Source organism: Notothenia coriiceps, unplaced genomic scaffold (assembly GCF_000735185.1).
Source record: "Notothenia coriiceps isolate Sejong01 unplaced genomic scaffold, NC01 NC01_scaffold00031853, whole genome shotgun sequence".
In the NCBI taxonomy this organism is placed as follows: Eukaryota; Metazoa; Chordata; class Actinopteri; order Perciformes; family Nototheniidae; genus Notothenia; species Notothenia coriiceps.
In genome coordinates, this window is record NW_011364554.1 from 2,405 (window position 1) to 28,305 (window position 25,901).

General features: G+C 39.3%; 4 protein-coding genes across 6 annotated transcripts; 1 reads left to right on the forward strand and 3 right to left on the reverse strand.

Moving 5' to 3' along the window:
- The first annotated feature begins 254 nt into the window (after positions 1-254).
- seraf (Schwann cell-specific EGF-like repeat autocrine factor) lies at positions 255-3,400 on the forward strand. The gene is made up of 5 exons (XM_010788403.1): positions 255-875; positions 1,261-1,356; positions 1,681-1,785; positions 2,544-2,639; positions 3,059-3,400. Exons 1-5 carry the CDS (start codon positions 662-664, stop codon positions 3,169-3,171), a joined length of 624 nt encoding a protein of 207 aa, XP_010786705.1. The 5' UTR covers positions 255-661; the 3' UTR covers positions 3,172-3,400.
- Positions 3,401-3,432: 32 nt separating this feature from the next.
- Positions 3,433-6,671, reverse strand: LOC104960469 (von Willebrand factor D and EGF domain-containing protein-like). The gene is made up of 8 exons (XM_010788535.1): positions 6,662-6,671; positions 6,465-6,560; positions 6,076-6,171; positions 5,361-5,456; positions 5,165-5,260; positions 4,860-4,955; positions 4,575-4,672; positions 3,433-4,043 (listed from the first exon to the last, which is right to left on the reverse strand). Exons 1-8 carry the CDS (start codon positions 6,669-6,671, stop codon positions 4,029-4,031), a joined length of 603 nt encoding a protein of 200 aa, XP_010786837.1. The 3' UTR covers positions 3,433-4,028.
- A 9,281-nt stretch (positions 6,672-15,952) lies between these two features.
- Positions 15,953-19,253, reverse strand: arl4aa (ADP-ribosylation factor-like 4aa). 2 transcript variants are annotated; one of them, XM_010788405.1, is made up of 2 exons: positions 19,154-19,253; positions 15,953-17,363 (listed from the first exon to the last, which is right to left on the reverse strand). In XM_010788405.1, the coding sequence occupies exon 2, from the start codon at positions 17,257-17,259 to the stop codon at positions 16,657-16,659; it is 603 nt and encodes a 200-aa protein (XP_010786707.1). In that variant the 5' UTR covers positions 17,260-17,363; positions 19,154-19,253; the 3' UTR covers positions 15,953-16,656. The 2 variants fall into 2 exon arrangements, with proteins under 2 accessions (XP_010786707.1, XP_010786706.1); XM_010788404.1 differs by lacking the exon at positions 19,154-19,253 and adding an exon at positions 18,467-18,586.
- A 429-nt stretch (positions 19,254-19,682) lies between these two features.
- On the reverse strand, positions 19,683-22,069 carry cunh7orf78 (chromosome unknown C7orf78 homolog). 2 transcript variants are annotated; one of them, XR_799985.1, is made up of 5 exons: positions 21,956-22,069; positions 21,485-21,850; positions 21,183-21,267; positions 20,915-21,057; positions 19,683-20,589 (listed from the first exon to the last, which is right to left on the reverse strand). XR_799985.1 is itself a non-coding variant. In XM_010788406.1 (4 exons), exons 1-4 carry the CDS (start codon positions 21,923-21,925, stop codon positions 20,503-20,505), a joined length of 756 nt encoding a protein of 251 aa, XP_010786708.1. In that variant the 5' UTR covers positions 21,926-22,069; the 3' UTR covers positions 19,683-20,502. The 2 variants fall into 2 exon arrangements, 1 of the variants encoding a protein (XP_010786708.1); XM_010788406.1 differs by having other exon boundaries at positions 21,485-22,069.
- Positions 22,070-25,901: the final 3,832 nt, after the last annotated feature.

Genomic DNA, 25,901 nt, shown 5'->3' on the forward strand with positions numbered 1-25,901 from the left:
ATTATCGTGAGAGGCTTATACATGACCCACAGATTAATACACTCTCACTCCCATATACTCTTTGACTCTATTTTGGCCTAGTAGAACTGACAATAAGCAGCAGACTTTTACTTTTGCATCATTTCTACTGGATCTCTTCGCATGTCGTAATACGGGTCGGGGATTGACCAACCGGCTCCCACTGCTCTGCTGTCTGTTAACGTTGTTAAGAGTGGTGGGGGCGGGGAGGGAGTGGATCGACAGCTTGAGCAGCTGTCAACTCAACATAGTAAATAACCAACCAAAAACGACCGCTGGTTCATCTTGTATTTGGCGTGAGAATAGTTTGGGCAGCGTGAGAGCGTGGGATATTGAGAGTGAAAGCATGTGTCACACGCCAGATGCATGAGAGTTGGCAACCCATGTCCAGCGTCTAAATGAGCAAAAACTAATGTTTGTGTGACGCGCCCACTTTCCAAACTCACCACGCATCCAACCCCACCACATCATCCGGCCCCTCACCGCTCTCTCCCCGCCCCCCTGCCCACGACTGCTCGCCCCGGTACTGTAGTGTCCGTGTGTGCACAGCGGGGGAGTCGTGGGGAGGTCTCTCGGTACTTTCTCCTCCATCTCCTCAACCCCTATCTGTTTCTTTCTCTCTCCCAGAAACAAAACACTAAACATGGGTCTCGTGGGTCTCTGTTCAGCGTTTCTTCTGCTCTCCCTGGTCGCTCTCTGCTCCGCCGCGGGTTCGGACGCCCCCCGAGGAGTCGCGGTCGGGTTCGTTTTTGACCCAAAAGCGAAATGCGAACCGCCGTGCAAACACGGAGGCGTCTGCATCCGCAACAACACATGCTTCTGCTCCAAGGGCTATGAAGGAGAGACCTGCCAGTATGGTGATGTTACAAACTTTTATTTTTGTTTTTTACCTGCATGTATGTTCTCTTATTAGAAAAGTGTCAGTATAATATACAATAGCCTACATGTTTTATATAGCTATGTTCCTCCTCTAGTAGAAGAAATACGTTTTTTCAAGTGTCATGCTCTTAAATTTACAAACATAATGCATTTTATAAGACTGTAATGTAACTAAACTGCAGATTATTTTAGGTTTCTGTCAGGATACTGAATGTAGCCCTATATTGAGTTTAAGAATCTTGATTTCCAAATCACCAAAAGAGAGCATATGGTATACCTCTTCATCATAATGACTTATTCTACTTTTACAATATTTAAGATTCACACTTTGAGTGTTAATGTCAACATTTTGTGTCAATGCAGCCAATTGTTATCCCAAATGTAAGAATGGGGGAACGTGTCTTCGTCCTGGAAAATGCAGATGTCCTCCAGCATATGGAGGACGATACTGTCACAAAGGTAAGGGTTTGTTTGCAGTTATTTGTAATTTAAATATCTTGTTGGTTCAACAATTGTTTGGAAGTTGTTAAGTTCGTGTCTATTTTTTATTTCATTGTCAAGATTATTCTTAATGCATTTTGTTCTGCATCAATCCTGTAGCAACTGGTACTGTAAGGGTTAGAAGATAAATCTGTTGGCTTGCAAGACAAATACCAGGACAGGGGGAATTTAGGAATGTGACTAAGTTAAATATTTCTAAAATAAGTGTTGACAAAATACTTAAGTACAGGACAGTGAAACTATCATCCAGCTTATCACAGTGATCTGTGTCTCTTTCCACAGTGACGTGTGAAGACGGCTGCTGGAATGGAGGGGAATGCAACGCTGTTAACGGAGTGGCCAAGTGTATCTGCCCCTCGAGCTGGACCGGCTCAAAATGCCAAGATGGTCTGTACATTCTATGATCGTATCTAATTACCCTGTTGACACCAAAGGTCAAAGTCACCAAATGGAGCTGGTCTCTCAGCAGGAGCTATTCATCCTCAGCAGCACACTAAAACATTTTAAATACTTATGGTATTGGTTCCAAGTTGCTTTCAGAATGGAAACCAGCTATTCATAGCTCAGTTGTTATGAATTACATTTAAATGTATGATGTGTGAATAATGGATGAAACATTTGTATTGGCAGTAAAGTGCAGCTCAAGTTGCGCATAGCAGAAATGTCCAACAATGGTATTGGTTGAGATTAACTTAATAAAGCTAAGAAGCAAATTGGTTCCTTTTCCTATTTACCTCATATGTTTTTGCTATAAAGATAACATAGTCTTCACATGTTGGGATATATGACTAATCCCTGTCTTGCTAAGAATTAAATTAGATGTGCGTTACTTGTTAACTTAACATAAAACATGGACATGGGGGTAACGGCTACGCTGGCTAAGAAATATACCAACACACAATTTGTCAAACCGCAACATATTGTTTTTATGCTTCAGTTTTTGTTTGGATTCCACAAACGAGATGTGTTAAATCGTATATCTTTAGAGGTTTGGGTAGACTGGTTTTGTTTCCTTCAGGCAGAGCCAGGCTAAACCAAATGATTTATTCCTCTAGAAATGTTTCTGAATCCAGATAATGTGAGCTCAGATTGTTTTGTTTTTCGGCATGCTGAATGTCTTTCTATGTATTTTCTTTCCCGTGCAGCTATCTGTCCACAAGGCTGTAGGAACGGGGGAATGTGTGTGGCTCCAGGAATCTGCAGCTGTCCGGAGGGATGGCTGGGTGGTGCCTGCCACACTGGTGAGTTCAACCTGCTCCCAAAGACCAAAAACTTCCACATGCATGAATGCATTTACAAGCCTGATTTATTTTTGCTTCCTTTCCCATCCATTCAAAGTTTTGTTCTTTATAGATTTGGTTGTGCTTTCCCAGGATCCCTGTTAACTGTCTTCAACTTTCTCTGAAGAGAAATGTTAGCTATCAGTCTGCCAAACAGCTGATAACTGTATAAGTCAAATGTGTAAATCTGCTAAGGTAACATTCCTAGCTAAGGGTTTTGCCAGATGTGACACAAACCCAGACCTGGAAATGGTTCGCACCTCAGTTTCTGGATTTGTAGTGTTGGGATTTACAAGCTCTAGTTATAAACTACGATACTTGTTTCTTAGGTTTTACAAATGATTAAACACGTTGTTTTGTTTCTTTTGTCCCTGCTAAAGCTGTGTGCACTAAGTCCTGCCTGAATGGAGGAAAGTGTATTTCTCCAGACAAATGCCGCTGCCGCCCTCCTTTCTCTGGCCCTCTCTGCGAGGAGAGGAAGAAGTACCAATAGTGCCGAGTCAAAGGTCACGGAAGCCCAAAAAGAGGCTTTATGCAAATGTCGACGATTCAATGATTTAGCTGAAACATGTAGTTTTTAAATTTTTTCTACTATATTTTGTTTGTTTTTAAGAAACCTTGAACTTTTTAGGTGTTCTCACTTGACTGTATAAACATGATATGTACTGTACTGTAGCTTGTGCCAATAAATGAATCAAAGAGATGTGCATGAATCAAGATCATTTTATCAAAACAAAAGCACATAACTTGGACATTCTTTATTTTGTCACATAACTTGTACCACAGTGTCATTTTGTCTGATATTTTTTTTATACAAAACCCTATATATATCCCCAAAACATGGTAATTACTCAGCCCCCACAAACAATATATTAATGAAAGCAAAACTGAAAAAATCATTTCAACTCACCATATCTTCAGTCTTAAACAAGTACCTGATGTGAACCTCTACATGAGCCATAATCAATAAAGCGGCATAGCATTTGAACAGTGAGAAACAAACAGTGCCGTTTGGCAAAGTTTTAATTTGGCTAAATAGTGAAACATCCAAAGCTAAAAACCTATTGGTGATAACCTACACTTTATGAATGAATTATCACGGTAACAGATTTGTCATCTACTCATTTTACATAATACTGTACAGTAACATTCACATATGTGGAAAGTCTCTGCTGATGCCTTTACCAGATGTGTGCTACTGTGAGCCTTGAGGTAGTGATATACAGAGCAGACAAGTGCAATCCATCATGTCCCCCTGTTAGCCTTCACATTTGCACAGTCACAACCATTTATGATGCCCTCCTCTTGCTTTGTGCATTGTGTAGCTCCTATCTTCCCATTTCTCCTCCATCAGGCTTGTGATGCCTGTAAAGTTGCAAACAGAAATAAATACACAATCATTAGATTTTCCATGCTATGTTTAAAGATACATCTAAGGTTTCATTTATTTGAAGCCTAAGTCCAAGTTGGTGACTTTTGTTTTTCTTGGTGTGCTGTAATAGGAAACCATAGAGCAGAGCATAAGTTTATTCTGAAAGATAACCGTTGTAAAATCTTAACAAGTGCTTCATTTTGTTTGTATACTTCAGTTTACAATGAATAACTGGTGAATATATATGTGTTTTCTTTCCCAGCAAAAACATAGTGGTATACTTCAGACTGCATTTTCAACCTGTCACAGAACACATCTGTGATGCAGTCTCTCAACCATCAGATGGCTGTCTTGAGATTTTGTATCATTGCTGGACATTTATCTTTCAGAAAAACAGTTAATTAGCTCTGTGACACAACATGGGGCTAACAAATCCCAGTGGGAATATAACCCTGGAGTTCTTATTGCTACCCAGTGGGCTACACAGAGACCCGTACTGTATAAATTAGGGATCCTTTTCTGACCTTTGTAGCACAGGTGAAGCCCTTGTAGCCTCTCCGACAGTAGCAGTAGTCAGGAAGGACACACCTGCCTCCGTTCAGGCACCGCTGCTTACAAACCGCTGAGGAGAGGATCAATGTTACAGGAGTTAACATGTGTGACACAAAAAATAATCAAAAGAATAAAGTGATCAAATACATTTGTCCGTTTATCCTGACAACAAAAAGCAAATTAGTAAAAAATAAAGTTATGGCAGGGGGCGAGTGTACGGTGTTGAATATCCTTTGTTTTATCATGAATGAACTCACGTGTCTGACACTGGAGACCTTCCCAGCCGGAGGGACAGTGGCAGGTGTTTGGTCCCAAACACTCGCCACCATTTTTACACTTTTGCAGACAGACAGCTACAGTGAGAAAAACAGAGTGAGGCTGAACTCAGTCTACAGCAGCTTCGTCATGTGGGTAGAAGATCTGACACAACTTGAACGCTTGCCTTTAACAATGACATGGATTAAAGGAACTGTAACAAATGCAGGTTAAATACATCATTTCAAGATTTCAAATATACTTTTGCTATATTTGGTGTGTATAAATAAAACATGGAGTCACTCACGTATGTTGCACCTCATCCCTGTCCACCCTGATGCACAGGAGCATGTGTTGGGTCCTACACACTTGCCTTTGTTCATGCACATTGGCTCACATACACCTGCAATACCATTTTTATACATTAGGGTGAGATATTGGGAGTGGTCTGCCAGTGACGAGTTTCACTTTAAATAAGACTTAAAACATGCCAGTTTACTCACTCCTTTGACACCTTTTTCCTGTGTAGCCTTCAGGGCATGAGCATACATTGTTCCTCATACACTGACCTCCATTCTTACAAGGTTGACTGCACACAGCTGAAAAACACAATAATATTAAACTGAAAAAATTATCCATCCTCTTCTACTGTACAAGAAGAAAGCCCCTGACCCTGTACTGTGAGGGAGTAAGGGCTGGCATGATTCAGCCAATTATAAATGTATTTTTGGTGAAAGTAAACTCAGCATTGCAACCGAGTCTCAGATCTTTTTAAAGTACAGTATGCTGTTCACTTTGCTGATACTTCTGCAAGTTTCTTTATTTATTAAATGTATTTGACTTATCACAAACTCTAAATTCAAACCCAGAAAAGAGGAAGTTCTTCATGGTTTTGCAGATTGGTTACCAACATTGTATATGTTGAGAGAAACGTGAAGCTCTTAAATTGATTAATTGACAGGTTCTGATTGGATGCAGCTGCAGGGAAACTGCATTATATCACAGGTAGACTGATAGAGTTTACATAAAAAGCCGGTATCAGCTAACTAATACATCTCTTTAACGCTGACTGTTACTGTAGTGTATTGTCTTTTCACGCAAGCTACCACCTCAAATAATCTGACCTAAATAGATACAGGATTTCTGCACACTCCTTCTCTGGGGTTGAACAGCAGAGCAGTCAGATGTGTCAGTGTGATAAATAAACATGAGTTTTACCAATTTGACACTGGGAGCCATAGAAGCCGCCGGGACAGGCACAGATGTTGGGCCTAATGCATGTTCCTCCATTCAGACAGACGGGGTTACATACAGCTGAGGAAGACACAAGGACACATTTCGATTATACAGATTTGTAGTTTAGAGTTTTTCTTAAAATGTTAAGTATACAGTAAGGCAGACAAAAAAAGCCTGTATATTTTCCTGTGTTACATCAGATGTATTGTTTTATTAAATGCAAGTAGTTTGTCTTATGATTAAATGGTGTGCCACCCAGCAAGGGAGTCTATAAATATCAAGGCTGTGTTAATTGTGAGGGAAACTTTACAATAGAAACCTCATGTAGATGCATTGTGAATATACACTTGGTGACAGATGTAACCTTGTACCTGAGTAACATGTGGGTCCGTACCAGCCTGGTTGGCATTCGCAGACATCAGGAGAAATGCACTCTCCTCCATTTTCACAGTGCCTATTACAAACCACTGAAACAGATAAATCATTATTGACAATTCTAAATGTGCAGACCACTCAAAGGTAATGACCGGAAATGAAATCACATTATTAACGCCTGCTGCTGATGTACAGGTGATCATGAGTGGTATTGTTAATCTCATCTGAATCTCCATAAGAAAGTACATTTTGATATTCCCGTTAATGTTGAAATATTCCCTCAATGATCAATGTCTCTGAAGTCAACATGACTGACTCTAAACTCAAAGTCATTGTTTCATTGCAATTCATTTGATTTACAGCAAACTAGAATTACTACCTCGTAGTTTTATGCCTATCCATGTCATAAATACCGCCACCTCATCATTTTATGCTCTTGGAAATTTGTGTGAAATTGTCCAAATTATCAGATGAATGGAGGTACGGCCAAAAAGTGTTTTGTGTGTTCTCAGTGGCCTTAACCATTTAACACCAAAATCTTTTTCAGTTCCTCCTTGGGCCAAGTGGATATTTATAACAAATGAACTGAAAAAGATTTTGGTGTTAAATGGTTAAGGCCACTGAGAACACACAAAACACTTTTTGGCCGTNATGAGAGGAAGAAATAATTAAGGGTATAGAACATAACAGCACCAAGACCAAAAAGACATTGACAACTCTAACATAAAGAATTAAACTTTCATATAAGTTTCTTTGGACATGACAATACGCTAATTACAGGTGTGAAGGATGAAGTTCTCTGCCTTAACTGGACGTCAGTCTTTTTCTAAGGAGATCAGGCAACCATCGTACGGAGGGAAGACACCTTCTAGCTAACCAAGGACTCACTGAGTGTCAGTTTATTGGAGAAGGTCACAATTATGAATTTAATACTTTACGTGCAGCCAATTCAGCAGAAAACTCCAATCATCTGACGAGTCATTTACAATTAAATGACTTCATTATGAGGGGATACCAAACTACTCTGACGTACAAACTATCTCTTACGATATTTATCATGTTTTTTAGACTGTATTATCACATGTTTACTTTTTACATGTAAGCATTGGAAAGCAGTGAATGAAAAAAAAACTCTGACAGCAAATTAACTGAGTAGACGAACAAAGAGCACTGTGGGAGAGGCATGATAAGAGGTAACGTTGCTCAGTTCAGAAGTGAATTTACTTGCCATTTAAACAGAGTAGAAAAAGAGAAGGGAGTTGGGCAGGGGGTCTTACCTGTAAAACTAAATCTGAAACCAACTCTGCTCCCTGCTCTCTTTAAATTTTTACAGACAAGTTCACAGGTCAGTCAGTTGTTTTCCACTGGGGATGGTCTATGCTCCCGTTTCTTTTTATACAGGTAAGTCAGCATAAAACAAATTATTTTAAGTGTGTTGGTGGAATACACTTTCAAAGTTACGCACTTGCAATGAAAGCTTTCAACCAATAGCTACAGTTTTTAAAAACAGTTCCAGTAAATTAGTAAAAGGCTTTTTGGACAGTGGCATACATTTTGAAGGAAATGCATGCATGTTGAAAACTATAGGTGTTTTATTATAACCTAATGAAAGTTTTTCCTAAACAGTGGCCACACCCTGCACTTTCAGGTGTTAACCGTCACGTATTGTAGCTAACTGAGCCAGACTTAGCACATTAATGTTAAGCTTGCTAATGTGTTAACTTGTTACAAACCCACAATAATACATTAAAGGGGACCTATCATATCAGTGCGAGAAAAACCACAACCCCTCTCTATTTTCCTCCCAACCCAAATCTCTAGAAAAAGGGAGCTGCAACGGATCTGATAAAAACTGATCCAGATTTGAATCACTGTCCTGACGTCAGGACGAGTGGCGCTACGGGCTATTGGGCAACTCTCCCCTATCAGGGGAATGACGAGGTGCCCGGCCGGCCATTGCCCGCCGAAAGCGCTTGAGACGCTGTAGTACATATGCCAGGCCTGAAGTGGCGCTGTAGTCTGCCACAAAAAGCAGCGAAGAAGACTTCGCCGACGCATTGGTTGCCCTTTATTCTTCGCTGTGGCTCTTTTTCTCCCTACCCCGGGCAACGCGTTTGCTCCGCTGCTGTAATCAATTGCAATCCCTCCCCGTCGAGGCAAGCACTGTAAATTCTCTCCGGTAGTCCACCAGCGATGAGCAAACACGCCACCTCTGTCACCAAAAGGAACAAGGGGGGGACCGTGCGGCAGAGTTTTCAGTTAGGTTTTCTTTCGCCGGTCAAGATGTCCGGTAAAGTTTAAATCTATTCGGACAAAATTTGATAATGTATTTTGAAAACAGAAACGATGATAAATATACCTATATATAAGGTATGGCCACTACAATATATCATTTAGGAATATAGCTATGGAATAGGTGTCCTGTTAAATACAATGGGGAGGCGATGTGGCGCAGTAGAGCCAGTGGATAGAGCCTTGGTGTTGGGATTCAGGGAAAAGTTCACAGGTTCAAACCCCACTGCAGTCAGCTGTCGTTGTGTCCCTGGGCAAAAAATAGCTTCACCCAACAAATTGCTAACAATAACTAACAAGTAAAAATAGTACTGGAATAAAAATAACAACCAAATACGAAACAAAAAAACGCTAGAATGAAATGATATCAGAAGAAAAAAGATTATGCTACAAAGGTGATAAAATAAACAGCATCATACAAGATTAAACAAATACATTGGAAAGAGATACATCGAGTCAAGCTAACATATCATCTTGTGGGTTTTTTGGATGATGCATAGATAACCCATTTAAGTCTTTTAATAGATATTAAGATATCCCCAAAGCCACAACATATTTAGACCTATTTACATACAACATTACTGTAGCTGATGGATTCGCAATTAACTGGTGCAACACAGTCCTGTGGACCATATGTGCGGCGGGAGCCTGCCTTTAATTATTTTTGATTTATGGCTCTGAGGGCCAGGGGCGTTAACCCAGTCACCCCTGCCCCCCCTTTCCCTCCCACCCCTCGAAATGTTACACCGTGTAGGAGTTAGGAGTCTGGTTCTCATAGAAAACTCCAGAGCCAGACCCATACAGCGGCAGGGGGCATTTGATAAGATTTCTGATCACCTCAAAGGTTGACTTTTTGGGTTGTTTTTAAAGATAATGACCTGATCTACGTCACACGTTCTGACACCCTGCAGCTGACAAGACAAAGTACAGCCTCTTAACTCTCAGAGGTGAGACGGGTACCTCCAGGCAGACTGTGATACAGATAAGAGGAATGCGTGCACACAGACAGCCGTGAAACCCAGACTCTCTAAAAGCCTCATCAATCCTTTCTTATCTGCACTTCACCATATCTCAGGCAGAACACTTCTACTTTATGAAACTACAGGCTCCTGCTGTGAAGGGCCATCTCAGATCGCCATGGAAATGAAAGCAGATTGGAAAACTCTGACCAGGGGTGTTATTCATTGAGTTACATCAATATAAAAAACACAGCGCCTTCCTCATGCCTGCTAAAGAAAACAGCCCAGTTCATTATTCGGCCCTCACTTTTCAGTTAATGAACTCCTCCTGGAGACTCCTCATGTTGTGGCTGTTTAAATACCTCAGTGTTATTGCCAATATCATGGGAGTCATGCTGTTTGTACCGAGAGGAGGTCAGCAGCGCCTAGCTTCATTACACAAGGTGAGTCGAATAAACAACACAGCAGTTGAGAGACCTCTCATTTAGAGTTGGAATAACATGGAGTGTTTAGGTTTCCCTGCTGATTAGATTAAGGTCCAATGTGATTCCAATCAGAACAATTAGAGTTAGTGGTAATGTGAAGTAAGAGCAGCTACATTTGGTCTCAAGGTTTACGTAAGAAGCAGAAGTTGAGATTTTGAGATCAGTACATTTAAATTGGTTGCACTACAGGATTTAGTTGAGATTCATTATTTACACCAACAAAACACTGTGAGAAAAATGTGAGATTTAACACGTGGACTGATGTGATCAAAAGGTTTCCCTTACTAAAAAAAATGCTAATTTAAACTGGGATGGAACTGAGAAGATTACAAATCATAATTGACATATACCTATATAAAACTGTAACATGTTACACCAATTCCCACTTGTTCTAAACAGCATGATTACCACTAACTCAGGAGGGAAATATTTCCTTCCTACTTTAAACACAAACACATACAAATCTAAATAACAAAGTCTATAGTGTCCATGCACTGTGAACATTTAAAGTCACATATGACCTGGGCTGCATTTCATTTCCCTCCTCCTGACTGTACCCTCTCTCATGAGGCAGACATGAAATTAAAATATCTAAATAGAGCAGACATGTGCATGACCGCCATGTGAACCCTTTCCAAAGGCTTTTTTCTTTGGTTTGGGAATTAATTTCAGGGCTGACACTGCTAAGAGGCGTTTAGGTGAATTACAGACAGTATCTGATTTGAATGTTATTATCACACAGTCTACTTGACACAAATGTCCAGTGATTTTTTTCTCACAAAAAGACATTATGATAAGGGTATCAGGCTGAAACAGATGCATTGCAACATTAAACGGAGAACAGACTATAGTGACATTTTACAACAAAAATATTCCACTGCAGATTATCATAAAATGTTGTTTTAGAGACAGAGACCGTCCCCTTAAAATACACATTGATACTACATTAAAGAATATATCCGATAATGTGTAGTTGTTGTTAGAGGAAAATCAAATTATTTTGTGTTTCTTCTTTCTTTTTTTTCTTCCTTAATTCCTCTTCAAACATTTGAATATTTCTTCTAAAGGTTGTTACTGTGTTAATGAAGTTTCTGTTCCAGCAAACTGTGTTATGTTATTCCTTTCTGTTTTTAATGACACATTGAGGAACTCTAGGATCCTAAATTGTTAAACTATTCTGGGGCCTCTCATCTGTTGACTGATGAAACTCCACTGGGCCCACTGCTCGCCATGAATTTCCCCATCAGTCAGTGTGTGAACACAAAGCTTTGGAGACCGCAGCCTAAACCCACCGTAATCCCTCATGCCCAAACAAGACCAAAGACAGATTTCACAGGCTTGTGCTTCACAATACCCAGTCTGGAGGGGACACGGCTCTTTGTGGACCACTTTTTTTGTCTGGACATGGTTGCGTTGTGGATGTTGAGTGGGTATAACTGTGTGGCCCAAGGTTCAAGGTCAAAATGGTATGAAAAAGTAATTTGCCCGTAATTTTCTGCACGCAGACAGAGAGTGAGAGGTGACCGAGCAATCATCACCTCAACAAAGAAGCTTTCACACAGGCTGAGCCCAGGAATGTCAATCCATGAACACTGTCCCCCATCCGTGATGAAAAACAATGTTGCAGCACACAAGGGATGTCTTGTAGCATTATTGTAATACAACTACATTTATCTGTGCAAATGATCAAAGTAACTGATCATTTGTGTTTGCTTGAAGGCCAAAGGGACAGTTTATCAGAAATCAGTGCAATGTGTCTATATTTATTATTATTTATCAAAATAGCCTTACAGCTAGTGTTGCACAGTTATAGCTGATTAGATTACATATCCTCTTATGACCCACTTTCACTCTGTTTTTGACACAAACCTGTTTTCTCCACTCAGTGTATCAGAGTACAAGTAAAAGGCTATAAAGTTGAACATTTGTGTGCTGACTTTTGCTACTCAAATCCCAAAAATTGAGAAAAGAAACGTAAAAGATAAAAAAAAAAAAAAGTGAACATTAAGTTAATAAATGACTGAATTTCCCGAAAGTCTTCTTGGACAGCTTAAGTAAAAGACAAAAGTTAAATAAGGACCTGAATAACGACCTATGAAACATATTAAGCAACGCAGATCATTTGGTAGTTTTAGGTGTACAGTACTTGTGGGAGAAAATGTTGTTCAGTTTTTATTTTTAGGCATGAAAATAAAATTGAGCAACACTAAGAGAAAAAAGTCCTACAGGCATCACAGCGCTTCTAACTGATGAAGGATCAGTATTCAGGTGAGAAAAAAACACCTGCCTGTTTTTCTTGTGTTCGTGTTGCCACAGCTCACTCTCTGTCTCCATGGATCCTGAGGATTAATGAAACCGGCTTCTCTTCTCTGCACCAAAGAAAACAGGAGTGCACTTCTCCAGCTCCTCAAACAGCGTCTCCCTCCTCCTCCTTTTCCCCCCTCTCCCCTTGCAGGTGGCCCCGTTTGCTACTTTGAGCGAGGCTTCAGGGCTACGGGAGGAATTCACATGTAAATAGGCCACTCGCTCTCAATAGACTGGGGGAAAAGAATGAATCCCATCATGATAACCTTGCATAATAAGCAGGCTGGGACTGTGCATATTATTGCTTTCTTCTTTTTAAGTACACATGGGATAAATCTCTAAACTCAGCAAAATACGAGAACCCTTTGGAGGTGGATTTATGGGAAAGTGAAGTTGTGCATTTTGCCACAAACATCGCTCTGACCTGGCCATGCAGATAAACAGCTTTAAATGTAAAACTTACCTAGCAACAGCATCACAACAAAACTAGCCTATTTTCATATAGACAGAAAGCTTTTGGTTTTTAAAGAATTTCTTGTGTCTGAGCATGCATCTCATATTTATTTAAGTCTTTTTCCTTGCATGGACCATTTAAATGTATCCAAATGCAATCCTAATTTTCCAGATAAATTCAGCTTTTAGTACTCAATTAAATATCTTATTGTCATCCTTTTAAAAAAACAAAACAATGAAAAGAGCTTAGTTTATCTTAAGCTTGGACACCACCGTCTAAGATTCATCAGATATGTTGTTGATGAATGCTAATTTATGCTTAAAAATTAAATTACACATTAAACTTTACTAGCCAGAACAAAATTGATTCTATTTATTTTTACAAGATAAAGATAATTAACTTGTTCAATGCCTTGTCTTGGTAAGGCTAAGGAAGATGCATAAATCCACATTGATTAACATCTACTCCACAATTAGTGGCTGTTCCCAACCTTATACAGTATGTGTGGGATTTCTTTTTTCTCATTCCTGTTATTATTTTCTTTATTTGAAAAGGCAATATTATGTACTTGGTGGTTGAAGCCCTTTCTAGGCTTGTGTGAACATGAAGTTCACCCGGTTGAATCACCAAAACATGTTTATACAAAACATTATTTTGCAATACTCGTTTCGTAATTTTCTTTTTTGGTGAGAAGCAAAAGGTACCTATACATCTGCAAGCCAAAAGTCAACTCCAATTCCCAAGAAGCATTTGAGATAGAATCCAATCCAGGTTTACAGAATGGGTCAAAATGTTAGTTGAATTTGTGTGGTGTTTTGTCCTCAATTGAAACAAAGCTTTCTGAATCTGCTCTTATTAAAAGTGCTGAGGCAGTAATGGCTAAATATCATGGGTATTGTAGAATGTACAGCCATCTGCCAAATATCATTTCCTTAAAAGGTGGGTTTAAATAATTATAATGGATGAAGACAACATTATATAGAAGTATACTTGAGTGTCCATCATAACTCTTTTCTATTTTTGAGTGTTTCCAGGGTGTGACTGTTGAGGAACACGGAGGATGTCATTAAAATAAGAACTTTGACGTGGAATTTACAGAGTAGGAAATCTTCTTGGAATCAGCAGCTACTCCTCGTCATCCAATCCGTCATTGCTTCACACACGTCTTCACAAAACACAAACACTTTTGAACATTGTGTACAGTATTCATCAGCTGTGTGCGGCCCAACCTGTAAAACTAAGTGCCAAACTCGATCAGGCCCTAGGCGTATCTGCAGTACAGCATGCTATCATAGCAATAATGAGAGATAATTCCTTCATGGATGAGCTACTCTAAAGAAGCCCAAGAAGACACTTCAGTGTGCTTTTACTTCTTGTCAGTCGGAGACTTTCGTGCCAAGCACCCCATCCGAGGTAAATGGGTTAATGCATTGACCTTGGACACAAGATTTATTCCCCCTAATCCACCTCTCACTAAAGACATTACCAGAACATGGATAAAGGCTGAGATAAAGGATGGGACTGAAGAAAAATGTGAAAAGTTATTAAATGATGCGGTAAAGTAATTGTTTTAAGTTTTAATCTCTGTATGTGGTTTTAGACATATTAAACTGAGTCAGCAAAAGACAGGTAAAAGGCTTTTTGCTTTACCAAGCCAATAACCAACGGAAATCCTCTGGTGAGTGTTTCAGCAGATCAAAAATAATTGCCCTAAAGTAAATACAAGGCAAAGCAGGACAGGACATGTTCATTGATTTACAAACACACTAAAGGCTGACGTGGCTTTTAGAGATAAGGAAATAGTATCAGGAAAAGTGTGAACGCGCCTTTGACCTTTGAGTTTCCTTCCTTCGAAAACAAGTTAAGAAGAGGCACCTTTCTCATAAAAAAACATGATTCATAAACTTGAGAAAAAAGGGGCATTCTGGGAATCGACACTATAATCAAAGGTTCAGGAATAAAAATGTTTTGTAATGCTTTTAACTGTATGATTACGGCGTAAAAAGCCACACAAAAAGATGTTTGAAAACGAGAGCTAAGGATATGTAGTTTCTATTTTCAAATGCAATAGACCCCCAGAGATACAGCACCAAAACCTCAAATCAAGGCCATAATTATCACATTTAACTGGAACAGATATTTATATGGTGAGGATGTTTGGCCATTCAGCCTGTGAGCAGTGCAAATCTGAATCACAGTTATGTTTGAAAGCCAGCTGCTGCAGGGGCCTGTCGGGCTTCACAGTCATTAATTGTTTCAAAGGAATGGGAGAGCAAATGGCGTTAAAACACTGAGCTACGTATCCACCCAGCTTAGTCCAAAAATACTCTGTAATGCCCCTGGCTTCAGTGTCCTGCCCCAGCCAGTTGCACTGGGTCTGGTCTCCAGACCGCCCTGGCAACATTTCCAAGTCCTGATTCTGTATGTGATGAATCCATCGCTTAACCCTTTACACTGCAGCAACCGATGGTGGAAGGACTCGCTTTTTTACTGTGAAGAGCTTTGGGTCGTTTTTAAGTATTTGTATGGCTGACAGCAGCAGTGTAACATCTGTGTACATGTTTCTCATTACACAACATGCAAGTTGTTCCAGTTTAGTGTGTATTTTTTGTGAGAAATAAAGCTACGGTAAATGAATGTCAACGTTTCCATTACTGACACTACAGCTCTTCACACCAGACATAAATCATTTACATGGACCTTCAGGTTGTGGGTGTGTATCTGTGTGAACATGAGCGAGCATGTTGCTTTAAAATGAAACTGAGGACATTTTAAGGATAGGTTGACTGAGCATGTTTTTTTTTCTCTGTAACCCTTTGCATTACATACACGGGTGACAGCACAACGTTTAATGTTAGCTATACAGCAGCTCCACTGGGGACACTGCTGGCTTCGTGCCTTTTTTTAAAGGGCACATTGACATCTTTGAGTACCTCCTTTTTAAACTCATAAACAACAAAGTTGACATAATAACAGCCTCCATACCGCCACATTGCTCTAAATGCTTTATTAAGCAAAACATAATGCACAACTTGTCTAATGACAATGTGGTCAAATTGGACCAACTACAGTAGCATCTGTATTTTTTTTGTTTTAACACAATATGCTGTATTTAAAAACTGTAAACTTCATATGAAGTAGAAATCTAAAGTGCTTATAAAAAATGATATAAGACAGCAAGCAAGTCGATAATAATGCAATAATGCACGATAATACTTTTCTTTCACAAAGAAAGTCCAGTGTAAGAATAATAAGATATAATAATTACATATTAAACGGTGAAATAAAACACTTTTCAATATTTACAAAAAAAAACCTTCAACTTGTCAAAGCCTTTTCCCAAAGTATTTTTGGTGATATTGTTTAGAACAGCCATTTCTGAAACATACAGCATCCTTTAATTCTATCGCCCTTCCAGACCCCGAACCCTTAGTGCGTTTAAATCCATATAAACCTTGTATATCATATCCACACATGTCTGAAACTTTCTCATCTTCATACTGTATTCCTTTAAGTGTCACTTCCTGACCAACCGCATCATCACAAGACCAAGACCGGCAGTCATAAATCTTTTCTTCACTGATAAAACTCAGCACTTTGAATCTGGACCTGCAGCAGATGCCTCGATCCACCCAGGACAATATCCTTCACATATAAGAGCAGTCGAGTCACATGTTTGTCTTTCAGAACCAGTCTATCTCTTTTTCCTCTGCTGCCGCTGCACCTTTCTCCTTTTAAGGATCATGTCATAGAGTCTATCCAAGCCCTCCCTTAGTCCATCGCCTATGATCGCGCAGGTTGGCTGCAGGTGCCAGGGAGTTGCAGGGCCCAGTTCTTTCAGAGCCAGTAATTTCTCAATTTCAGCAAGTCCCAAAGAGTGTCTCAAGTCCTGTTTGTTGGCTACCACCAGCAGGGGCACCCCCTGGTTTTCAGAGGTCTTGGCGATTTTATGGAGCTCCGTTTTGGCCTCCTCCATGCGCTCCGCATCTACAGAGTCCACCACGAATATGATGCCGTCCGTGCATCGCGTGTACGACTTCCACAGGGGGCGTAGCTTCTCCTGGCCACCTACATCCCAGAAGTGGAACGTTACAGACCTGTGGCCGCCCAGAGACACTCTCACCTTCTCCGCATTAAAACCTTTGGTGGGCACCGTGTTCACAAACTCATTGAACTGCAGTCTGTACAGAACGGTGGTCTTGCCTGCAGAGTCCAGGCCAAGGATGGCGATGTGAAACGACTGGAAGAATGAGACGTTTGAGACGAAGCTAGGTTGTTCAGACAATCCATTCCCCATCTTTCCTCATGAGGGAGGATTGGTGGTTTGGGAGATTTGATCCTATTCCAGTCCAGCAAAAATCCTCTGAGCTGCTGATATTCCAAAAAGGCTCCAGCAATTACCTGAAAGCAAACTGCAAGTGTTATTGTGGGTGAAACAGAAGTAGCAATTAAAGCAAGACTATGTTACTTTGACTGTGGCCAACAGTTGCAATTACAGGATAATGGAAGATCACATTTCCCTACATGCACTTGTGTCTTTTGCTTTATCATTGGGTAAACATGACCACACGTAAGAGAAGAGTCATAAAGTCAACAAACTTAGAAATGAAAGTTACAAAACAACATCTATCTAAACTTTGCAAAGATAAGCCACCATCAAATTATGTTAATACTAGATCAAGTAGGACTGTCGCAGCATTAGTGTAGAGGGAGATTATTTTAAATAATCAATGGCTCAAATCCCTGTGAATAACTTGATAGTGTCTTTATTACTTGCAAAGCAAAATGAGCATTAAAATCATCATGACAGTAATATCTTAGTGTTTTTTTTTTATGAACATGATAACATTTGAAATCTGGTGAAGTTCAATCAGATTTCACCCGCAGTTTTCTTGTTTTTGCTTTGAGAAAGGGGACATATGAGGAACAAAACAAATGGGCATATTCATTTTCCATGTCACTCAGTCAAAGTCCACAATCCACAGTTGTGCGTCACCTAACATCCTCAATGACAAGGAAAGACTTTTGAGCAATAAGCAATATAGTCTGATAACACAAAGTCATATATGCTACACAGCTGTATTAGAGCCAAATAATTAGCCAATGTACCATGGCAGAAAATGACATTTACTTAAATGTCACACAATGAGGAGTTAACAGCCACCATACATCGAAAATAACTTCTTTATATTCAATGTAACATTCCTACAGTAACCCTGTTTGCTAGTGTTGCAGTGTGTTACTGTCCTTTTAGTATACAACTACATCCCTCATTATATTTTAAAATAGGGCTTATTTTCCAGTCAATCTGTATTTTACCCATATGAGGTAAGAGTACATCTACAGAGGATTCACACGACAGGTGAGCAAAGGCATTTCAATGTACATTCCACATTGTGCTACCTCTCAATCTGAGCCATCTGTAGAGAAAACACAATACACCTAATACTTTCTGAACAGAAACGCAGTCCTTTATCGTGTAAACACACCAAAATTCAACTCACAGTGTATTTACGCCTTGTATGTCGGCCACAACGACAGCAAATCCTTCCTCTGAAGCGGACACAACCCTCCCTGTCTGTCCTCTGTGTCCCAGTGTGAATCCAACGCTGATGACACTGCTGTCAGTCTGGATAAACGCACACACTGCGGGTGCTTTCTATTGGTGCGTTTACTAGATTCTCCGACAGGTGATTGGCTAAAACGGCTGTCAATCACATGTCTAGCCCGGGAACTAGGATCACCTGTTGCTCTGTCTGTCCGTCACACTACTTTACTTTTGACATGAATAATTTATCGTTATTGATCCAAGATAAATGTGGTAAGGGAACCCAATATTTTTTAAATCGATGTTCTTTGTTAAAAACGACTGGAGAGGCAACAAAGGTACATTGCATTTAAAAGTTGAGAATGCAAATGCTATAAAAAGGCACTTTTTACGTTGATCAGTAATGCATTGTATCACCAAATGTCCAATACAGTTGATCTGACAAAAGATGTCGTCCAAGAGCCCTGAAAACACTTCTAAATACCAGCCATTTTACAAGCTTGATCCTTCACAACATTCACGGTATTTCTAGCCCACATTCAACCACACACGGACATTCAACTAGCATAGAAACACCACGGTATGCTAGTGGATAAGCTATCTTAATAGCCACACCAGAATAGCCGTTAAAATTAAAACGTACCGTAGGTTCAGCGTGTCGAGTCAGCGTGTTTTCCCTTTTCTGTCCGTTTTTGTGTAGAGAGAGTGCAGTGCAATGTGTGCGTGTGTGTGTGTGTGTGTGGCTGCAGAAACAGCGCCGCCCCATGCATGTTTTTGTTTAAAATGATTGGTCAGAAAAGCAGGAAAAGCACCACGCTACTCCGACCCATCATGCATGAAGGAATGGATAACAAACACCAGAGGCTTACATAACCTGTCTCTGTTTTTAAGCTCTTGTGTAGCCTTTTTTTTTATTGCAAATTGTTTATTTTCACGCAGAAATAAGTACTTTAACAAGAACATGGTCCTGTTGTGGAAGAAACTACTCTTTTAATAGTCAGAATACAACAGTGTAGACATACAAACAAGTTAAATTAATACATTTCTTAAGTTAAAAAGTATTAGCACTAAAATATATTAGAGTACAACCCACAACTTATTATTCAGAATGTATATATGGTCCAAGTATAATGAGTATTATTTATTATTTTAATTATTGATTAATTAATGCATTCATTACGGTATTACGGTATTTTTGTTTCTAAGCTAATTAAACATGTTAAAAATTGTCAATTTTAAGTCATACTGACCACTCTTAAAATCTTACATATAATGGAAAATGACAATTAAGAGCTGAAACCTTTCAGATTTTGTTTAGGGTTTATTACATTGTTTTGTTTGCTTTTTCTTAAGTAGTTAAGTGCTAATTTCCTGAAGCTTACTTTATAAGAGGATTTAACAGACTCGGATTAAGTTTATTGTTTTTCAAGGATTTTTCTTAACTTTACTATCTGTGTTTTCCTTTTAAAGATTGTTCACAACTGCCAAGACACGTTTGAACGTTTGAACCTATGATTTGAACACAACAGCTCTGGTAAGTATCTTTATTTGCCATGCATGAGATGGAAGATTACATTACATTTTTCAGCATTTGACTGGATAACAGGGGATTAAAATAACACAAACACACGGCTGCGTGTGGGTCATGAGGTTTAATGCAGTGACTGATATTCTTTTCATTTTATATTTAGTCTGCGAGTTATGCCCAGAGTCACGGATTACTCCTTGAACGCATCTGTTCAGCTATTTCAGATATGCTTCGAACATGTGCAGGCTTGGCGTGTTTATAATTCTTGGGGAACCGGGTGAGCAGCTGTCCGTGGTCAGTGGGCGTCTTAAATGTGGTTTTATGACCTTTATGACCCCCAAAGTCCCTGCATGTTGACAGCCAGAACCTTAAAGCTACTAGAATCTCCAAATATGTCCCTATTTGATCATCATCAGGGATATGTACATATACATTTAATTTTTAAATAAGCAAAAAATACAAAGTTAGGATCTATTTTTCCATGATCTTGAGAGTTTCTCTTCCACACGGTCCAAGAATGCACTGTACGCTCCTCTTCTGCATCTGTGTCTCTGTAAAACAAATATTCAACGTCAGTATTAAAACAGGCGAAGCCCCAAACTGTCTAAATTGCACTTAATAATAAATATTACAATTATATTTAAATAATACAGGCAGCTTCAGTCAGGAGATCTAAATTAACAGGGTGTGTTTCCGCTTTCTACATTAAGCACCAGATACCACATGCTTTTTTGGTAGGAGTAATCAGTAGGTTAAATGTAAGTAGAGCTTTTATTTTATTTTCTATACCACATTATAAGAGTAATCCATTACAAGAAAACCAACTAACTGACACAATTAGACAGTATTTTTATATGATGCCAAAACACCACTGACAGTATAGGAAGCTGATTTTGGAGGCCAGAGCAGCGGAGGGAGTATGAGCCTCGCATCCCATCTTGGCTCGGCAGCTCTATATGTGTCCATCCCTTTCTTGGAATCCCTTGAAGTTAAGTCTGACCTGGTGGTAGTGTTTTGAACTTGAAAAATGTAATATATTCATTCATTCAGAACAGCACACATGGAAACATTGAATACCATATTCTTAGACTTAGATTGATCGGAACACTCGAAAAATAACAAAACATGAAGTTAATCCACTCACTAATGTCCAAGTGCTTCAACTTCAAATGCAGGTTACCAGGATCTCTTTCGTATGTAGTAACTATGTCTGGAAGGTCCTCATTGAGCTGAAATCAAAGTTGTTTTATTTACTTCCTTTTGTGTTTAGCGCCATCTTGTGGACAAATCAAACACTACACATGCTGTATTCTCAAAAGTAAGAGTATGACCCTGCCTGCTTTTTTCGATTCATCCTATGTGTTCCTCACAAATATGAACATTTAAATGTACACGAGAAACTTACAGAAGAAGTTATAAAACGTATTATTGTTTGCAGACACTTACCGGTCTGAAGTTATGTGGTTTTGGGTTCTTGTAAGGCCCACAAAGGTACTTCCCAGTCTTGACAAACATCAGCTCGGACTCAAGAGAATCGGGAGGCCTGTATGATGTGAGGAACTTTGGAGACTCTTCTCTTCGGAAACCCTCATGTAAAACCCTTGGTAGAAATGTTCCAGTTTTCCTCTGTGCTTTACTTGAAGGTGCCACTGCTGCATTTGAATGTGTCTTTCTTTCTTCCTTCTGAGGAACTGACAGAGACCTGTACAGTTTAAGAGAGAAATCTGGTGGTTTGATGCTCCACACGTCGCTGTGGCTCTCAGTCTCGGGGTCGGGGAGTTGAAACCATTTGCTCCTTGCATAAGAGAGATGCTGAGTAGCAGAGAATTCCATTTTTTCTTCCAAGCACACTTTGGACATCAGATGCAATAAACTGTATGGAGCCATGATTGTTGATTAACAAAGGTATTTGCTTACCTTGAATTCGCTACAGATATCCCTTGATTTGTCTTAGTTTGAATCCAGTTTGAGCTTGTATTGTTAGGATGTCAGGAACACAGTGAAAGGAGCAGACAGTGCAGTACAAGGGTTGATTACAGGCACAACATATAAAAAGTGCTGCTTGGTAACGAGTGTCTTTAGTCTTCTTAACAAAAAGTGGGCTGAGCTCAGTGGGACAATAAAACAAAAACGTAGCAACTGTCCAAACAAAGGCCCTCCGTATAGAAGAAATCATGGCATCTTCTGTATTTATAATCGTTCTTTCAGGCTTGACAAAATAAATCTTTAAATTTAGTTTCACTTTTACACATTAAGAAAATTATTTAAACAAATGCAGGACAATATAAAAAGATACTTACATCGTTTTAAAAAATAAAAACAAAGCAAGACATGGAAAGATATTGAGAAAAAAGAGAGTAGTAAAGGGGCAATGTGAATATACACACAATTAAATCATTTAAAACAAACAGACAAACGAGTAGATAAAAGTCAAGATAAACAAATATAAAAGCTATAGAAGTACCTCAAACTGTCCTGAAGTACATTCATTGTGTAGGTGCCCACAGAAAAAAGTGTGTATTCATTTGCCATTTTGGGATCCTTCCATTAGATGGCAGCATATCCTTCATTTGGTTGCAGTCAGAGTAAAGCTCATGCATTGGAAGTATAAAGAGATACCTTGAATTATTTATGGCAATTATTTATTTATGACAATGGTATTGTCCTTTTCTAAACTGTAGTTGTACAATTCCGACTGAGGCAGAGAATGTAAAGCACTGTAAACTAGGATAGAATTAATGAGATAATGGTTTGAGATAAACTGCCCTTGTTAACTTTACCAACATCATAAGTGCTTACAGTTAGCAAAGTGCAGCGGCGGGCCAGGACTTGGCGTGTAGAGATGATGGTTCTTCCAGACTCAGGGAGCGTAACGCTGATGTCTATAATCATACATTTCTACTGACTGAACCTCAATAAAGGACAGGGACAAAGTCTGGAAAGGAGCTTAGCTTGTATTGCCTCATAAATAGCCAAATATAAATATACGGTAAAACATTACCGTGCAGCACACTATATATCTAACTTTTTTACCTTCATTCTTTCACATGGTCCTTTGTTGAAGCAACCTTACCTTCTATGATGGATTTAAAATATGTTAGACATGCCTCTTCTTTACATTTCTCTGGATGCTATAAATTATTATTATTATCCCGTTATGTATACATCACTGTGATCTTTATCAAACAGCTGTGTTTTTAACATTTTCATCAAGTTTAAAGCTGTATTCATCAATATTTGTATATTAACTAAATTAATGAATACCTTTGATGGGGAAGTATTGTCTTCCAAAATCAGCAATAACTTATCAAATCTAATCTATGTCTTGATCATTTTTTACAGCAAATTGTTTTGGTGTTTCTCAGTCTGTAACATTATGTTTTGATTTCCTCTCAGTGCTCTCATCAGCATCCTTTCGAGTTGTTTATCTGCCTCCAATTGGACACAATAAATAAATACTTCTTTAAATGAAGGTCACAGAAAAACGGACGAGGCAAGTAAAATAGAAAGATAAATCAGCCTCAGCAATAGTAGTCTATGGTTGTGGATAAGTTTGGAATTATTACACAAAAATAACGTTATACTGTATGGAGTAAAAATATTTTAATGCAAGTTTTTGATTGCTCTATACCTAAAGTACAAAGTTTAAGCTGCTTTTAGCTTTTTTTAAAAATCATTTTAAGGCAACATATTTCCCTTGAGGAGTCATTGTAAACGTGGTCTTAGCTCCTGTATTGGTCCAAAAGTGTTATGATTATGGAAGAAAAACGGTTACATCAGAGGTCTGTGTTTCACCAGAGCCAGACAGACAGTGAGCAGAGCAGCTCCCCTCATGTAAACACGGTTCTGTACGAAGCAGAGTTTTCCCAGACAGTTGTTGCAGCAGTCCCTTTGTGTATCGACTCTGACAGCTGACACACGGGGGCAAAGGCAACAGGAAACCTGAGCTGAGAGCAAACAGCGCCTGTGAAGGAGCTGACCCCTCCAGCCCTGTTAAACCAGGAGCTGCCACCTTCAGGGGCTCCTCTCGACCCCCGGCCCTTCAGCTCCGTGTCTGAAAATCTCCTACCATTGTATCCAGTGACATTTACAGCCACTGCAGTCAGGTCTCGGCTGTAACAATTACAGGAGCCTTTTGTCAGACGTGACAGGCTGAGTGGTTTCAAAGACGTCTCCATCATGTCGCTCTGACAACTTGATGGAGCCTAATTGCATTGTTGTTGGAGAAAAAGGAACAAGAGAAATCATGCTGTGACACACAGAAGCTTTTTAAAAGATGGTTATGTAATTGCTGAATAAATTAGAAACAAGCTGAAACAGATAATGCACGACTGTGCTGAGGAAACCATCTTTCTGCTTCTCTATGATGTTGTGTCAGGACCTCCATCTGTTTTTACTGTTGTTGAGCACTGTCACTGAGGCAAGAGAGGATTTTCTCTTTCTACCATCACTGCCCATTTCCTCAGATCAGAGGCTCCTTTTCCCTTTCATATTTGCTTTCATTTCGGGTCAGGCAGAGAAGAAGCTACACTGTAAATCAAGGAAATGTGATAAACCAGGAAATATCATAAGTGTTGATAAATCACTTATTTTCACGTGTCATTTAATGATGAAGAATCTTCCTTTTCTTCTATTTTTTCCTTCTTCATCCGCTTCAGCTTCTACTGATTTATTTTCAGATCAGGTTCGTTTTTTTCAAAACCATAACAAAATCTTGCAAAATAACAATAACAGAAGTCATTATACAGTATGTCTAGTTTTGGTTAGAATTTAGCTGTAGTTCAATTTGTTGAAAATAGTACTTTTGACAGAATTTAAAGGCACTGAAAACATATTTTCTCAATCATGAAAACAGTTTTGGTTTCACGTGATAGCTTTCTTTGCTGCCCTCACTTCCCTCACAAGTTTAAATTGGGAAGAATATTTGAAAAGATAATATATTTTGGTGTACTAATCAGAGTGTCGCAACAATCCAATAACAGTTTGTTTGCATTGACAGTTGTGTCTGACTCTGGTAGGATTAGGGGATGTGTTATTGCATCATGGAGTGTACTGGGTCGGGGCATGTGGAGGGAGTCTGGAGGCTGCATGTCGGTGGTAAAAGCAGGAATAGCTTGTGTCATGACCCAGCTGCTCTCAGGTCACACTTGTCCTCTAAAGTATCTAAACACAAAGCAGCTCCTTCTCGCGGGCACAAAACAAACCCACACTGAGCAGTTCTTACGTGTGATTTGCTCTTCACAGGAAGAAAGTATAATTAAATACATACTGTATATGTTTTTTTAAATACTGCACAATTCTGAGGTACTGTTACTTGTTACTAGTTTCTTTCATTATTTGCCCCTAGGAGTTTGGAGAAGTTTGAACCCACGTCCAAATAATAAAGAGCTTCAATGTTCTCCATCATACGCCCTGAATAATTTACATGAGCCTTTAATGGCGCTTTCCACCCTGTTTGATGCCATAACATCATGTGTGCGTTGGCCAAGACACAAGCATAGGAATGATTACATGTAGACGTCCAAATCTTCTCCACATGGACTCAACAAAGGTAGTAGCCTAGCCTACCGCCGCACAGAGCCTTAACCCAAAACAAAAAGCACTTTTACCTTTAACTGAAAACAGTGAACGTTATTCTTATTTTTACATGCAGATGATGGAGCGAGAAACAACAGTGAGGAAGACAACAAGGTCAAATTGGTAAAGTGTGTACATGTTGAGATACATATCTGGCATTTCGTTTTGGACCGGGGTTTTAGGGCTGATTGATCTGTACTTAAATAATGTTCTTGTGCTTTTCTGCTCCTTATGCACTTTAAAGTTGTACAAACAGTTGTCTTGTCAGTAGCGGAGGTTAGGGTAA

What these genes read in the sequence shown, in the direction of transcription:
- seraf (XM_010788403.1), top strand. Translation starts at nt 662, where the DNA reads ATGGGTCTCGTGGGTCTCTGTTCAGCGTTTCTTCTGCTCTCCCTGGTC. An exon ending in AGGACGATACTGTCACAAAG is followed by an intron (nt 1,357 to 1,680) that starts GTAAGGGTTTGT and finishes CTCTTTCCACAG; the next exon opens with TGACGTGTGAAGACGGCTGC. An exon ending in GGGTGGTGCCTGCCACACTG is followed by an intron (nt 2,640 to 3,058) that starts GTGAGTTCAACC and finishes TCCCTGCTAAAG; the next exon opens with CTGTGTGCACTAAGTCCTGC.
- LOC104960469 (XM_010788535.1), bottom strand. An exon ending in TGGCTCCCAGTGTCAAATTG is followed by an intron (nt 5,457 to 6,075) that starts GTAAAACTCATG and finishes TGTGTTTTTCAG; the next exon opens with CTGTGTGCAGTCAACCTTGT. An exon ending in AGGGATGAGGTGCAACATAC is followed by an intron (nt 4,956 to 5,164) that starts GTGAGTGACTCC and finishes TTCTCACTGTAG; the next exon opens with CTGTCTGTCTGCAAAAGTGT.
- arl4aa (XM_010788405.1), bottom strand. Translation starts at nt 17,259, where the DNA reads ATGGGGAATGGATTGTCTGAACAACCTAGCTTCGTCTCAAACGTCTCA.
- cunh7orf78 (XM_010788406.1), bottom strand. Translation starts at nt 21,925, where the DNA reads ATGGCTCCATACAGTTTATTGCATCTGATGTCCAAAGTGTGCTTGGAA. An exon ending in GTTGAAGCACTTGGACATTA is followed by an intron (nt 21,058 to 21,182) that starts GTGAGTGGATTA and finishes ACATTTTTCAAG; the next exon opens with TTCAAAACACTACCACCAGG. An exon ending in CAAAATCAGCTTCCTATACT is followed by an intron (nt 20,590 to 20,914) that starts GTCAGTGGTGTT and finishes TTTGTTTTACAG; the next exon opens with AGACACAGATGCAGAAGAGG.